Source organism: Rhipicephalus microplus, chromosome 3 (genome assembly GCF_043290135.1).
Source record: "Rhipicephalus microplus isolate Deutch F79 chromosome 3, USDA_Rmic, whole genome shotgun sequence".
Taxonomy (NCBI): Eukaryota; Metazoa; Arthropoda; class Arachnida; order Ixodida; family Ixodidae; genus Rhipicephalus; species Rhipicephalus microplus.
Window position 1 is genome coordinate 253,704,666 of NC_134702.1, and position 16,125 is coordinate 253,720,790.

At 46.0% G+C, this 16,125-nt stretch overlaps 1 protein-coding gene across 4 annotated transcripts in view; it reads right to left on the bottom strand.

The window, feature by feature from the left end:
• The window catches only part of LOC119159444 (uncharacterized), a 633,480-nt gene that overhangs the window by 227,201 nt on the left and 390,154 nt on the right, over positions 1–16,125 (bottom strand). For all 4 annotated transcript variants that reach the window (XR_012894521.1, XM_075890909.1, XM_075890908.1 and 1 more), the window contains one exon: positions 15,333–15,562. Coding sequence is in view for 3 of the 4 variants with exons in the window: in XM_075890909.1 (XP_075747024.1) it covers positions 15,333–15,562 (230 nt within the window). In the remaining variant the exon portion in view is untranslated. The remainder of the gene's footprint in view (positions 1–15,332; positions 15,563–16,125) is intronic.

Genomic DNA, 16,125 nt, shown 5'->3' on the forward strand with positions numbered 1-16,125 from the left:
TTTACAATGCTGCTCGATCTTTTGGAATAAACTGTCCAAGTTCAGCACAGAACGGCGCGTTCTGAACTGGTGCGTGTTGAAAATAAGATAGTGCAATAACATATTGTTTCTGTTTTACCCACCACAAATTTGACTATTTTAGAAGTAATGGACATCGCAGTTAGCAAAGTAAATACGTTGGTATGCACCAGAAATCAAAATAAGTGCGTGCGCTGCTCCTGCGAACAAAAATTCACGTCTAGGATACTGTACACTGCCATAGGCGTGCGCAGGGTTCTCCCTAAGGCCTAGTTCACACTGAAACATCCGCTTTCTACAGCGACCGAAATTCCCCTGCCGCCGAAACACAGCGTCGTTCGCACTGGACGCGCCCCGCGCCGCCAAATATGCCATCTACTACGGGGCGAACGTGGGATGGATGCGCTGTCACCCGGTTGTTGTCGCGGCTCGCAAACACTACTACGCTATCCAGTGGTGTATACTTCGACGATTCTCGTACGCAAGAAGCAAGAAAAGACAGTACTGCTTACTTTGCTGGCAAGTGGCTCTCTTGTAATGCACGAAGAGCAGAAAAACCACCGACGCCAGCAGCTTTGGTGAGTTCGTTTTGCTTTGCAAGACCACAACAAGCTCGGTCACGCCAAAAGAAGGCTCGGTCACCTCTTCCACGAAATACGGACGCGAAGTTGGCACAGAGTAAATTAAACTCCCGTTGGTTTCAACATTCCGTTACGTGCACTGCAGCATAACAAGTGAGTAGGGCTTGGCCACAATTTTTCAAAATTCCTTGGCTAGCGCTCCTAATGGTCCGCGGTGACCGATTCGGCGGCAGACGCCGCAAAAATTGGTCCGAGAGCGATCGGCGCGGAGAGGGCCCTTTCGGCGGATCTCGCCGCCACCGAACCGGATTCGGAGCACTTTCGGCGGCCGAATTGCTCAGTGTGAACGCGGCCTAAAGGTTGGAGGGGGGCGGGTTCGCCGCAGTGCCCCCTTCCTATTGTGTCAATGTAGGGGTTGCCTTTACGCCCCCCCCTCCCTATTGTAATATTTTGTGGAGTCGACAATGCGCCCCCTCCTTTTTCGGTGACTAAGGGGGGCGCGTGCCCCCGAATTAGGTTTACTAAACAGGTTCATAAAAAAACGAAGGTGTATGAATCACCAGGTTGCTATACCTACACTACCAAATATATTATTATAATTTTGAATATCCTGGTACATTTAGTACATTCACATTTCATAATTTACAGCACTCATTAACTTAATAATCACACGCGAAAGTTCATGTTGTGGTAGATTCAGGTCATAATAGTACAATAGAGCCCTATGTAGAGGGCTTGCGAGTTATTACTGCGACAGAAATGTTCTGTAAAACAACAAACCACACCTGGCTTTTAATGATCCAACAGATATTGTTCACAAGATAGGATCCAAGCGCTGCGTAGAATGCTTTTCGGTATTTTTTTTTTGTAGTTGAAATACTATTTGACACACCTAACTGAGTTTGGCACTTCATGATGTGACAGATATTGGTCATAATACTGTAACTGAATCCTGTATGGAAGACTTCTAAACGTTGTCTGCAGTCAAAATATTTTCTAAGGTGATTAACCGCACCCGACACTTTGTGATGACACAGATATTGGTCATAAGATTGCAAGTGAACCCAGTATGAAAGGCTTCTGATGATGTGTATTAGAAATATCCGCTATTGCAAGAAAGCACATCTGGATCTCAATGACGCAGCAGATATTGGTCATAAGATGGGAAACAAGCACTGCATAGAATATTTTGGGCATTGTCTGTATATAAATATGCTCCAACGCAACTACCAGTGCCTGCACTTCATGTTGTGAAAGATATTGCTGAACAAACTGCAAATAATCAAGTATAGAAGACTTCTGGACATTGTTTGTAGTCAAAATATACCCTAAAACACAAATCGCACCAAACACTTCATGAAGTCACAGATATAGGTCATAAGATTGCAACTGAACCTTTTGTGGAAGGCATTTGAACGTTATCTGCAGCAAAAATATTCTCCAAAGCAGTAAACCACACTCGACACTGCAACAGATATCATTATTACGATTGGAACCAAGCATTCTGTGGAGCATTTTCCAATGACATATTCATCTATATTCAATTATTGCAGCCCATTGCAGGGATACTACAGGATTGGTGTACATAAATACAAAATGAAAGCATTCATACAGTATTACCACAATAGATGTGCCAAGCTAAACAAATATCACTATCTCCCGAGTGACGCCCAGTTAAAATGATATAGAACAATATTGTAAAACAAGAGCCTCCAAAAAGTCAGACACACTGGTATCACGAACCAAACCAAGTATATCAATCCAGTGTTTGAGAACTTTATTTGAAAGTGTTAGAGAACACTCGTGATTGCTCTAAACTGGATTGTGATTGCAGATCAACTCTGTGTTCAGATCAGTTCTGGCTTTTGCACTTTGTTCGTAGTTTATATATCCTATAACATCTACAAAATGAATCGGAAACTTCTTGATAAGACAGATATTGGTTTTGAGATTGCAGCCAAGCACTGCGTAGAGGCTTTCACACGCCATAAGAAGTCAACTTACCCTAAAATGCAATAAAATATGCAAGAAATTGTTTATGCGACAAATATAGGTCATACGTCATATAGTTCCGTGCACAAGTGCACTGTATAAAAGCTTCTGGCAAGTTTTCTGACACAGATAAACTGAATATCTTGATATTTCAAATATGCTTAAGTGCTTGTATATATACAGCAAGTTATTGCGTATCCTAAACAGAACAGAAATGAAACAACTCTTGCAAACACATACAAAGGTTCAATGTTCGAAACCATTTAATAAGTACTTCAGCTGATTACAGTCTGAAGGAACAGATAATAGACGCACAGTTCTGAATGGTCTCACGAATCAGACAAGGCACTGTGTTTGCATTTCTTCTAAACAAAGTGCAGTACAGTACAAGTGCACTTTATTTCATTTTGTGCATATATGTGGTGACCTTCTCTTCCTATTATCGTGTCATCATGCAGCAGATTGCAACTCAGGTGCCTCTCACTTACAAATATTTCAGGTAATTATCTTTCCGGCTGTAAAGAAAGCGCATGTTATGTTATAGTAAACTCCTAAACAACGAAGAAGCGCCATTGTTTGCCTATAGCTACGAGTACCAGAATTAACTAGGAAGTCTGGAAGAATGTGTGTGTTGGGATGCTGCCAAACACCATATGTGCTATTGAGCATGGCAAAAGAAGCAGAACAAGAATCGAAAAAAAACAGCTCTTCAACCAGATTCAACGAGCATTCAACACCAGCAGCACGTAATCATGCAACTGCTTTTTCGATCACCGCTGCAACACGCGTTCGAGTTTCTATCTTGTACGTGAATGGAAATGAGACCGCTGACAGCTCAATGTGTCAGCGTCGCTGGTACCCGACACGAAGTCACATCTTACTGCTACCAACCAGCGCATGCTTGTTGATAGCATGTCAACACACGAAAACAATTTGCACCAAATCCAACGAATGTTTCAGCGTCGTACAGTCCGCAATACACTTATGTAAGTAAGTACATTTTTCCATCGCCAAAATGCGTTGGTGAGTGCGAGATTCACTTTCAGCGATGATGAATAGCAATGTTGAAAACAAACACAGTGCAGATAAAAACTCCTCCGTAGGCACTGCGCGATGTTTCGGGCGTAGTATATAGTATCTGAGTTGCGACGGAAACTGCCATCGATTTTTTCGGCCGATGTTGCTCACATGAGCTGGTTCATACGAAATCGACGGTAAAGGCTTACGCTGGATGCAGATGACACCAGTGTGAATTGCCTTCGTGGTAGGTGAGGGCTCACACTAAAACATTCGAACCTCCGAAACCTGTTTACACTCGTTTTTTAACACAAAAAAATCACAGATCAAGGCACAGGAACACCAACATGCTCCAGTTGTCAGTACGATGTTTTCTCTCAGCCGAAGATCGCACTCGGGAGCGGCGCAAGCGCAGCCGGTCGGCATTCGCTGGATTTGTCAGTGTCACTTGAACTCGGCACGAAACTGCGTCATGCTGGTAGCACTCGCAGTCATTCGTCGTGTCGTTGTAGTCTATATTACGAAGCGCTCATTCGGGAACTTTCGGAGTAGTTCCCACGCTTGCTTCCAGCCCTCGGCAGTGCTTTCGAAGCGGTGGTCATTAGGCACAGCATTCGGAGGCATCGCGGCATCTGGTTGGTTGGCGCTGCTGTGCGTGTGGCGACGTAGACAAAAATATCAAGCCTGACTTAAACCCTCGTGTCTCGTCGTGTATACCCCTCAGACGCCAAAGCCGAGCGGCGCATTTGACCCTTTTGACGCAAAGGCGCGAGCATACGCGTGCTAGTGGTTGGTACTTTATGAGTCAGGTCTGGCTACCAGCGAGGGCGTGCACGAGCTACCACCACAGCCACCAATCACCATCGTCTTCTTCAGTAACAGCAACACGTCCATCAATAACATTCATTACAATTACTCCACGCTAAATAAGGAGCCAAGCTGGCGACCTATGTACATGTAAGCACGGGAGGGTTGTAGCACTGCTTATTAAGTCTCGACACTTTATAATTTCCTGGCCTTGACGACGATGGTCACAAGATGGTTCCAGTGGCTCTATGAGGTGATTTTTGTTGTAGTATATGGTAAGGGCCGTGGTACTTGGGGACTTGGGGACCAACTTGGTGGAAAGGCCAGGTGTAGCAGATGGCACATGCAGCCAGAAGAGCGAATCTGGATCACAGGGAGTAGTGTTAATGAATGCGTCCTGGTGGTTTTTTTGGCGTCCTTGGTCTTGTGTTGTGAATCACCGTGCCAGAAGGCGGCATTTTGCAGCGTATGTAGCGGCTTCAGACATTGTCGCGGACTCTTAGGAAACAGGTCCGTACAAAAGAACTTTTTTCATAGTGCAAGGAAGTTCGCGTCCAATGTAGGAGGAAGAAAGGGGAGAACCCAGTAGTGCTTTGAATGGCGGTAATATAGGCGAGCGTAATAAACTTGGTCCCGATTGGAGTGATAACACGAGATGCACACAGAGAGCATGTTTCTGAGGGTGCGATTGAAGCGCTCTGTTATTCCATTGGTTTGGGGATGATAGGCGTTTGTACACTCTAAAGCAAAGGGTGTTAAAAGGGTGTGTGGTTCGTCCTTTAAGGGACTCATAGTGCTGCCACAACCATTCATTCCTTTGGTAACCGACGGAACTGGGTCCAACAGTTAGTCCCCACAAACCCGCTAGAGAGACCAACATTTAGTCCTCACAATTACACCTTAGTGGGTAACCGTTATTCCCACAGATCACCTCATTTATCCCTCACATCTACACCTTATCCGGCAACCTTTAGTCCCCACAAATACACCTTACCGGGTAACCTTTAGTACTCACAGTTGCACCTCACCGGACGAACGGTTGGTCCACTCAAATACTCCAATCACAAGAACTTCTTATCTCCAGTTGATTTTCTATTTGCTCTTCGCCAGGCCTAATACTTTTTCGCCTGTATTTCTGCGCTGTGAGAAATAATGTCTCTAAATTGAGACAGCAGTATTTGCAAATAGAATAAATAAATGAAATGACGCGGAAGAGAACGTGCGAAAAATTACTCAGCCACCTGTGTGTCACTGCTTTCGCAGCCACTGCAACAACGAAAAACAAAAGCGAGACATTGAAATCTTTTATTTTTCTCTATACACATGAAGTTTCTCCACTTTTTAAGAGAACTCGTGGTGAAACGTATAGGTTCAGCCTTGTTCTCATATCTTGTACAGTCCTTGAGAAGTTTCTCCGACGGAAGCGATAGATTACAGACTTTGCAGACAACAGCGCACACAGCCTTCTGCATGTTGTGTGCCCACATCTGCAGAGTAAGATAATAAAAATAGTTAGTCACACGTGACAGAAGATGAGGATGTAGCACAAGGCAAGTACGTGCAAGTTGATATAAAAACATACGTGTAAATTATGACACGCAAATAACTTGACCTTCACATCTCTTACAGTCCATTTGAAGCAGCTCCGGCGAAAGCTATAAATGACAGGCATTGCAGGCAACAGCGCACATAGCCACAGCCTTCTGCACGGTGTGTACCCATGGCTGCACAATAAGGTTGTAAAACAGTTATTTACTTTTGACAGAGGATGAATATGCATCGTTTCATGCATGGAATATGCATGGATAATTGCAACGTGAGGTAAAAACATACGTCTAAAACAGGACATGCAAATGATTTCACCGTGATGATCACACTTCGCCAAAGACGCATTTTGATCCCCGTCGGCGTTGCACGCGGAGCATCTGCCGCCAGCGAACTTCGAACGGGAGAGCCTTGAACAGCGCCGAGTTGGTTTGGATCCAGCGCCTAAAACAACGACGGTAATGCGGCTCTTTTTCACAAACTCGGGCAAGTGCAGCGAGTAAACGCGAGTCCGCCGCCGTGGCAGCCGCCAACGGCTGAAGCCCAGCTGCTTGCGACTGAGTGACGGGGAAGCGAACTGTAATGGCGATTATTTTTGACAGACTTGGTTTTGACGCTAGCGAAAGCCCCGCCAACTTGTGCCGGAGCACTTACAGCGCGCGACATCTTACAACCAAGCTCATTACGATCAACCGCAATGTGTTTAAGGCCAAACCACATAACCCCGAAAATGCTCGCGACAGCGAGGAGCGACGCGACGTGGATTGCCTCCGCTCGAACAGTTGCTCGCGCAGGCAAACCTCATTCACGCGACGGCTTCGGCGAGCGAAATCCACTGTTTCCGGCATGGGGGCGTCTACTCGTAACAAGAATTCCGCGTAGTTCGTATATTCCATGTAAATGCAATATGTACTGTTGAGTATTGAAACGTAAGGGCTTCATTATGGTCTTGCAGCACTTCTTTTGTGTAAACGTGCCCAAATATTTTGTTATTTTTTTTGTTTTGCACATGTGACTCGGGCAGAAAGGAGCATGAGAGGAGGTGGTGGTTTCGCTGCACATGGAGAAACTGGCAGTATGTCAGTCATGTACATTCTGTTCCGGCGTTTTTAGCACAGCACTTCCGGGTGATGGGCGACGGTTTCCAAATCTGGAGAACCGAGTGATTGCGCGAAAACTACCACACGAGACGTCGTGAGAATGCCCTGTTTCGTCGCTCTGAGCATCGCTCCTCACTGTCGCGTTCATTTCGTGTTTATGGGGTTTGCTCTTTAGAGGACTTGCAAAACAGCGACGAGGTCTCCGCCCAGTATTGTCAGCCGGGAGCTCATTACGGTGGTGAAGACAGGCGAGCACTCAGTGAGTGAGCGTGCTGGTGGCCGAGGGCAGTGGCGGCCAATTTCCGTGGGGTCAAAAAGTACATGTGAACTACAGACGCCGAAGCCGACATTCGCGGTGCATTTAGCACGTGCAATTTATAAAACAACCAAGCCCGTTGCCGGCAACCGCAATCCGTATCGCACACGCGACAAGTACGGCGAAATAGAAAATTTTCACCTACTTGTGAAAGAATCCACTGCAGATTTCTGCCCTGAGTCAGACTGAAATAAAGCATTTGATAGGCCTGCTGTCTTCTCAGCCTTTATGTTCGCCTTCCCAACTCGTGGTGGCGTAAGCCCGCCGTGAACATCTTGAGTGAGCCAGAGATATAGAGCGCGACCAGTGAGACCTTCTCCGGATTTCATGGGTGTGACGAAACGTAAAATCAGCAGCACACGCTCGTCCAAAGGAACGCACAAAACCCCGCGGCGCGATTCCTAGATTGTCGAGCTCTCCGAGCGCGATGGAACGACAACCTTCACCAGAAAAGTAGGGAAAGACTGAGCCAAGAGAGAGGAGGGTGGCTAGTTTCCGCGACAGCGATTTGTGCATGGCCCACATCTCCCGCGCGGTTCATCCCTTTGGAGGCTAAGGGGTTTGAAAGCGGCACGAATCCCTCTGTAGTTATTCCTCAATGGTCTATCCGTTCATCGTGCTCACTTATTGGGCTCAGTTACTTCTTTTTCGGGTAATTTTGCCTTAAAGTGTAATGCGTTGAACGATACAGCACTCAGGTAGCAATGTTGTGATGGCGGCTGACAGGAAGATGCGACCGTGATCACTTAGCAACTCTCGAGGGGTTCTATGACGTAGGACGATGTTGTGGAGAACGAAGTGGCAACATCTTTTGCTGTAGACAGGGGATGAAGTTTTGGCATACCACGTGAGCTGGTCGACGACAACTTTAAACTAACGGTTACCGTTTCCAGTGTTGGAAAGGGGCCTATGGGTGTCGATGCCGACCTGATCGAGCGGTCAGGAGGAGCATGGTAAAGGTAATAAGGTGCTGCCAGCGTGATGCCTTTCCTCTCTGGCACGTGGAGCAAGCCCGACCGTACTGTCGAATAAAACGGTACATACCACGCCAGTAAGTTTAGAGACGTATGCGAGAATAAGTTTTTAGGAAACCTGCGTGGCCACATTGGTAGTATTCATGAAACGTGAAAGAAATTTTAGAACGCAGATTACGTGGAAATATAAGTAGTCACTTACGTTCACCGGGTGTGTAGTTGCGTCGGTACAGGACGTATTCGCGAGCGGTGAATGGCTCGATTTGCCGACGCAACGTGCCAGTATGGAGAGAAGGGGTCCACCTAGCCAGTATATCCAGAATAGAAGCAAGCCCCGGGTCCTTGCGTTGCTCAGATGGCATGTCGGCGATAGTGACGACAATGGTATCACAAGTGAGAATTTCACAGCAGGCAGGGTCAGAAGATAGGGGTGAACGGGAGAGGGCGTGCGCGTCCGAAAGCTTCTAATCGAAGTGGTAGACCTTGCGGATATATTCTTGGAGGCGTCACGCCCATGGGGCGAGGCGGCCACTTGAATCCTTTGGTGACGACAACCAGCACAGGGCGTAGTGGCCGGCCGCCACGTCAAAAGGGTACCCGTACACGTAAGGCGGAAATTTATCCATCCCCCCAATAATTGCAAGTCATTCCTTTTCAGCGACCAAATAGGTGGCTTCGGCTTTGCTAAGTGTTCGCCTTGCATAGCAAACCACACACTCTTGGAAGCCGTCTTTCGTCTGCGCGATAATTGCGCCTAACCCGACACCACTAGCGTCGGTGTGGATCTCTGTGAGTGGCGATGGGTCATGGTGTCATAGAATAGGCAGTGACGTGATGAGGCGGTGCAGTTGATCGAAAGAATTGTCACAGGTGGCAGACCAAGCTGAAAGGTTCCTAAAGCTGGCGAAGAGCCTGGTGAAAGTGGCGATGATAGTAGCGAAATTGCGGACAATGCGCCGGAAATAGGAGGAATGGCCTATAGAGCTTCGGAGATGTTTCGCAGTAGTCGATTTTGGAAACGCTGAAGCGGCTGTAAGTTTGGTAAGACCAGGGCAAATGCAGTCCTTCAAAACTACGTGGCCGAGGAACGTAAGCTTTTGAGCAGCGAAATGACACTTCTTCAGTTTCTTTAGCAGCCACAGGGTGGAAAGACGAGCAAGGACTTTCCCGACGCGCGTTAAAGTGGTTGTGAAATTGGTTAAAACGACAACTATGTCATTTAAATAAGAAAGGTAAATGTTTCACTAGAGGCCACAAAGGATAGTGTGCATGATTCGCTCGAAATTGTCTGGCGCGTTGATGAGGCTAATGGGCATGACTGTGAGTTCATACAGCCCGTCGGGCGTGACAAAAGTTGTTTTTTGCGATGAGCTTCTGTGGATGTACCCGTGAAGCTGATTTTACCCATGAAGTTGTATCTTCACGGGTACAACTTCTTCGCGGATGAATCACTTGATGTGGGGTATTGAAACGGTGTATCAGCTGCAACGTCGTGTACGAAAGTGAAAACTTCAGCTGTACCTTCAGCTGCCCTGCGTGTCGAGACATGATACTTACGCAACTCGTCGTATTCCTGACAGAGCTGGACAACGTCGATGACAGTTTGTGGATTTCTCAACGAGCACCTGTGAGGTATCTTCGTCAACTCCCTTAATTATGTGCTTGTTTTGATCGTTTTTGGCCAGAAATCCATCGACGCGCTTGCAAAGACAACACATTTTCGATCGTCATTGTTAACGACGAAAGTACCTCAGACTGGCTGGCTGACGTTTCGATAGAAGGACCTATCTTTTTTTCAAAGGTGCCGTGTCATTCTTGGCGTGTTAGCTCTTAAGGGGTTTGTGATGACGTCATCTCCTGGTAGTGGTGCGTGTTCCTGTTGATAATCACCATCTAACGGTGGTTATCAAAAGGGACACGCAGGGAAACTAGACCAGGCAAGGCCAGAAGAACCGTTCATTGCATGGTCTGTGCACCAGCTCAATGCCCGAACAATAAAGAAAAGTAGAGGTGATGACAGTTATGCGCAATTGGAAACGATGAACGACAAATGTGCTTGCTGTTAGTTCCTCCTTTTTCAAAGCGACCTGGCCGCATCTCAAAGATCAGCGGCACGAGTAATGAAAGGCTTCATGCGTGACACGTGAATAAGTTTCATGCTCCGACACAGTGGTCAATGAAAGACTGAAGTAGGGTGCCGAGATTCTTCACTGGAGAAGTATGTCCTTGAATGGTGTATCAGCGAAGAAATTTCTCGCAGAGTGCTGACACTAGAATCGGTGGCCATAGTCAGACATTATCTCCGGAATGAATTGTAACGCCGCAGCATTTCCTATAGCAGCGACGTCTTTATGCTTGTTGAGTAGCTTCCGTGTTTGTGGAGGAATTTCACGTTATTGCGCGACTCTATTTGCTAATTTAGCTTGTAGAGAAGTACTTGGTGAAGCTGGAGCAAGGCATTTCACGTAGAAGACGAAAAAGGAGGTGGTCAAAATATATCAAAACCACAAAATGGCTACAGAGAAGGTAGGTGATTCGATCGAGGCCCTCTATTCCTCCTCCCCCCACAGTACTAGGTGGTAGCTCTGGGCTTGTACAGCATCCCTGCGGATGTAGTCTGCCTGCATTTTACAACAGTGTCATATGCCCAAGGTCCTGTTGAAGTATTCCAATTTAAACTGTGAATAACTACTTTAGACCACTATACGCATGTTGTGTAAGTGATTGCAATCCTTATAAAATGAGTAATAAAATCACTTATCACAGGCGATTAGGATCGCAGAAGTTGTTTCCACTGCTGGAAGTGCTCGATACCGCTTTCATTTGAGCTATATTTTAGGCCACATTAATATTTTCATCAATACTCTAGTGTGCAGCGTGCCTAGAAGCGTGAGAACTCCGAGCCAAATCTTTAAGCTGAATCATGTTCATTATTTACAGAGCGCGCGTGTTACAACATTGAAAGGCACAGAACGGGAGCGTCGTCTGTTCGCGCCGCAATATTAGTGTACAGCGACTAGACATACTGGTCAGTATGCGAAAGTGCGCTAGCTGAACAGCGCTACACTGACAGTGTGCACATGGTTAACTATAGGCCAGCGCGTTTGTGACCGGAAGCTGCAATGCTGCGCTTTAGTTGTTCTCCCTCTCATACCATACCACAATGCAACACTTTGGCTCCACGAGCACCCGTGAGCTGCGCTATCTGTGCCGGCGGCGACGCGTTCCAAGCGTCCTATTTCCATACGTGAGTACTGTACAGTACACTTAGACGCACTACATATAATGGCTTTTTATGGCTTAAATATGGTAGTTTGAGGCAACGGCAAAGCGCTATAGAAGTTCGTGCAGTATTTAAAAATGTTTAGGACACGTCCTGCCGGTAAGGGGACAAGCTAGTTTTCACAGCGCGCGCTGTTGCAGCCGCCACCCTTTGTCATTCTTCCTCGTTTCAGTTATAGGTGTTTTTGTGCTTTCCTTACATCTGCCAGAAGACGCTCGGTGGATTTCGTGGCTCAAAGTTCTCTCATTTGTGGTGACGACTGCTCTTAGGCGACCGCTCTCAGACGACCGCTAGTCGATTGGAGCCTCGTCCATCAAATGGATTTTTCTAACAGTCTCCCAAACGTTTACTTTTCTCTCAATCGTTAGTTTTCTCTCTATCTCTTTTAACTCCGTCATTATCCCTTGCATTGCACGTCATTTCTGAGGTGTCGCAAATTGATGCAGTTAGTTGTGGGGCTGACGTTTTATTCTGTTGCATTTTTAGGAATTACTACCCCCTCAACACCACATATGCAATGTTTGGCGTTATACCAGAGTGGAGTGAGTATGCATGGGGGAGATTTATTTGGTACTTCTAGCAAGTGCCGTGTCTGACATCAATGTAGACATCGTCTGCGTGCGTTAGTGTATTAGTTGTGCTCGTATGCGCATTTGCTCGGTATTCAAAAATGCTTTACTTTTGTAAAACACGTGGTTCTTGACCGCTCATGGCGTGCCACTAATCCACCTGACTACGAAAGCTCCGTTGTCAGAATATGCCGGAGGATTAGTTAGAAAGTAAATTTAGAAACGATTTCTAAAATAAAAACTGGTGCTTTCACTCGAGCTAGCCAGTGCCTATAGTGAAGCGAGGCGTCCGCGTTCTTTCACGTGAATACTTTTTTTAGTTTCGATATATTTAAAACAGCGCACTCGTGGCAGGTGCGTGTGTACCATAAGGGTGCATTGAAATAAATATGGCCGAATGAAATTTGCCAGTATTTATGTGTTTGTGTGTTGGTTATTCCCGTATTCCCGGATCGCTTCTCCAGCATCTCCACTCTAGCTGACAACCACACTCGGGGTAACGAAGGTGCCGCTTCTCGCGCCTTCCCACTATTGGTGCAAAAATCAACAGCAGCGTTCACGCAGCCAAGGAGGGAGCCGGTAAAGCATTTCCTTTGGCTGGAAATATTACCTAGAAAAAGAGGCGTGTGGCATCTATTCAATGCAGCCTATACTACTTATGTTTCTCAGGCTGAAGAAGCTTACGTGGTCTTATGCTGCATGTTTGCCACCAAGTCACATGTTATAAAAGCTACTATTCAGACGTTCTGTTTTTCACAAAAGCACAAAAAAACATGGTTGCTTACTACGACAGTCTGCATTTGCGATTTTGTTCTGAGGCCTAATTATGTCTGCGTCAATCACTCATGGTGTGCATTTTGCAAACTCTTAACTGTTTCATTTTTTATCAATATATCACGTTCTTCTTTCTCGGTTCTATTCTTTCATGGCTACTCACGCTAAGAGTGACAGCATAGCAAACCGCGTGTGTTATTCCTCCAGCTGTCACAATTCATTCATAACAAATGGAATAAATAGGGAAACAAAACGCTGATATCTGCAGTTCATTTGGCAAGACTTCGCATAATGCACATAAAAATTATGTTGTTTAGCTTTACTCATACAATCAAGCAAATGGAAAATACCTGAACTGCTTGACTAGAGTTAACACGCCATCATCTCATGCTTTCCGTATAAATCTACTTGAAATGGTGAGTGGTTTTGATAGGTTTCTTTAAAATAAAGCTGAAATCGAACTAATATTTTTTCGCTCTTGCTGGACATAACGGCAGGTAATACTGGAGGGACTTACAAAGTATAATGCATTATTTTCAGAAGTAGTCACGCCAAAGTAAAGCATGGGTCTACTGAGTTAGCTAAAATTGCTGTTGGTTCGCTTGATGCTTCTTGGGTGTCATTTCGCGCACGTGAGAGCGTAACTGGCAAGAGTCGCCTGACATCCTAAGAAGTGGTAGTGTTATCCTTCGTCAAATATTACTTTAGCACTTCCTAAGAGGGTTAGGTGGCTCTTGTAGAGCGGGCCGACTATGACCCACCAAGAAGGTGACCATGGCTATTTAGTGACAGTCGTATACGTCACACGTCAGAACCCTCAGAAAAATGTTATGCATATTGTCACGGAGTCGTGACGTGGCCGAAGACAGGAGACTTCGTGTTGGGATTTAACTGTTTATTTGGGCGAACCTGTGCCCGGTAAAAGGAAACTCCAAAACAGCAGCAGTCTCGCACAGATAGCAGTCTCGGACTAATAGCGGCGAACGGAGCGTCGGCCTTCGATCAACAACTGACAAGCGGCGAAGCGCGTCGGCATTTTATGCTCTTGCCGTCGAATGTTCTAGCGTTATCGCTGGCGGTGGCGTAGGTTCCAGAACAATCTGTACCGTTCGCACAGTGGGCGTGATCTTATCGAAATAATCTACTACAGTCCGGAACCTTCTCGAAAACTGCAGGCGTGGTTTGCGCTGAGAATCGTGTGGTGTTTTGGGACGATAACAAAAACTTGGGAAATGGAACGTGGCATTATTATTTTTCAGAGTGTACAAACCTATTCATGTTTCACCATGGTAACTGTAAAAATATAATTACCTCTAAGAAATCTGCGAAATTGCTGAAGGCTCCAATAAACACAAGTCTGCTTGTGCCTACACATATCCGACTTCTTGGCCTCGAGTCTGGAATGGCGGCCTGATATAACAGGGTTCATATGCTTGTACAGCACAAATACGGCTTCCGGAGAGGCGGAAAGGCGTTACGTTCTCGCCGAGGAGAAAAACCATAATAAAGCGATGATGCTCGCTGCACAGTTTAACACGCAAGGTGAAAACCTTGTGTTTTGGGGGAATTTCGTCAATTTCAACCCTTTGGAAAACCAAATGCGAAAACGCGTCTAGATATTTGTTTCTGCTCGATGACAGTCGCCTCTGAAGCGTTGATGGCTCCACTTATAGCTGAAGGAAAGCCAAGTCGGCTATTTTCAGTAGCCCAAATAGAGCTACATAGAAAGCTCACACAGGTCAACACCAAAACCAATTTTACTATACCAAACCTACCAACACTGCCATCAGAACAGACTTTCCGGCTAGTTCGCTTCTTACTTTGAGTGATTCCAGTGTGCTGAGAAGACAGGAACCACAACAGGATAAAACGTACCTCCTGTACACTTTTTGCGATCCCAGTCTTATCAGCGCTAAGGCTTCATCGAACGTTGCTAGCGCCATGACGCTGAGGTACGGCTCCGACAGCTTACGAAAGCGAAATCGTGAAAAGCCACAAGAGAAAAGGAGAGCGAATAGTACAACAAAAATGCGATGTGCTCGTGGCTTTTGTTTTGTTTGTTGTAGTCGTCCTAAGAAGTTCACCTAGTGGGAAGAAATTGGCATGAAAACTTCGCTGTCTAGGTGTCTACAGCACGCTTTTCAATGCATTAAACCCAGACACTTTCTAACATAAATAAAGAGCGAAACAACCTTCTTTCACATTTTCTTTAAATGTAAGATTTCTATATGAGGCCACGAAGAGTGGTTTTCCTTTGAAACGTTCTGTATTCTTTGAAGCCAACTACTAAGTCAAGCTTCCTGCACTTGCAGTTGTGGTGTCATTTCACGTACTAGAACGGTATATATTTGCTTACCCGTTTTCGTTGCAGACCGTCATTGCTGGGAACGCAATACCAGAAAGTGGCTGTTGCTCGAACTGCACAGTTGTGCGGTACTGCATGTAGCTGCGAACATCCCAAACCGAGCTAGCCAGGCACACCAAAGTGCACGCGCCAGCCACCACCACGAGCACGAGCCACGAAATGAAGCGCACCCGGGCTCGAGCCAAGGGCCCTAGCCGGCCATTGGCAGATGCCAAGCAGCCCTGTGGAATATTTGATACAGCGATTAGCGCAGAGTTTTCTGCAAACTGAAAGAGAACAACGGTGACAGAATAGCAGCACAAGCTCCAAACTCGAGAAATTATGTAAAATTACCCGTAAAACCTGCGAAGTATAGTATATGGGATGTCATTAGTAATATATGTATTGCAAATGTCAACAAACAACGTCTCGTGTGTGTTTCTCGGCAGTGCTGTCTGTTAATCATCAAATATACCGTATCTGACGAACAAAAACAAGCCCTTAATATTGGACTTCTTTCAATAATAGCGAACGTCTCCTTGTGGCAGCTTTTATGCTTTCAGGTAGTTTGCCAAATATTATTGCCCAGCTGCCTGCCTTTTATAAGATTGCGTGCCATGTGACACCAACCTGTAAAAAAAAATCCCTCCATCTAGTCAAAGAGAACCCTTATGGGTTGCGAAGCAGCAGCGTTGGGCACGGGTGGCGTGCCGGATTGAACGGTGCTAACGCGGTGCTGCAATGAGTGGTCGAACATTTGTTCGAAGCGATGACTGGCGTAGGTCTTGTCGTTTCTTCAGAGTAG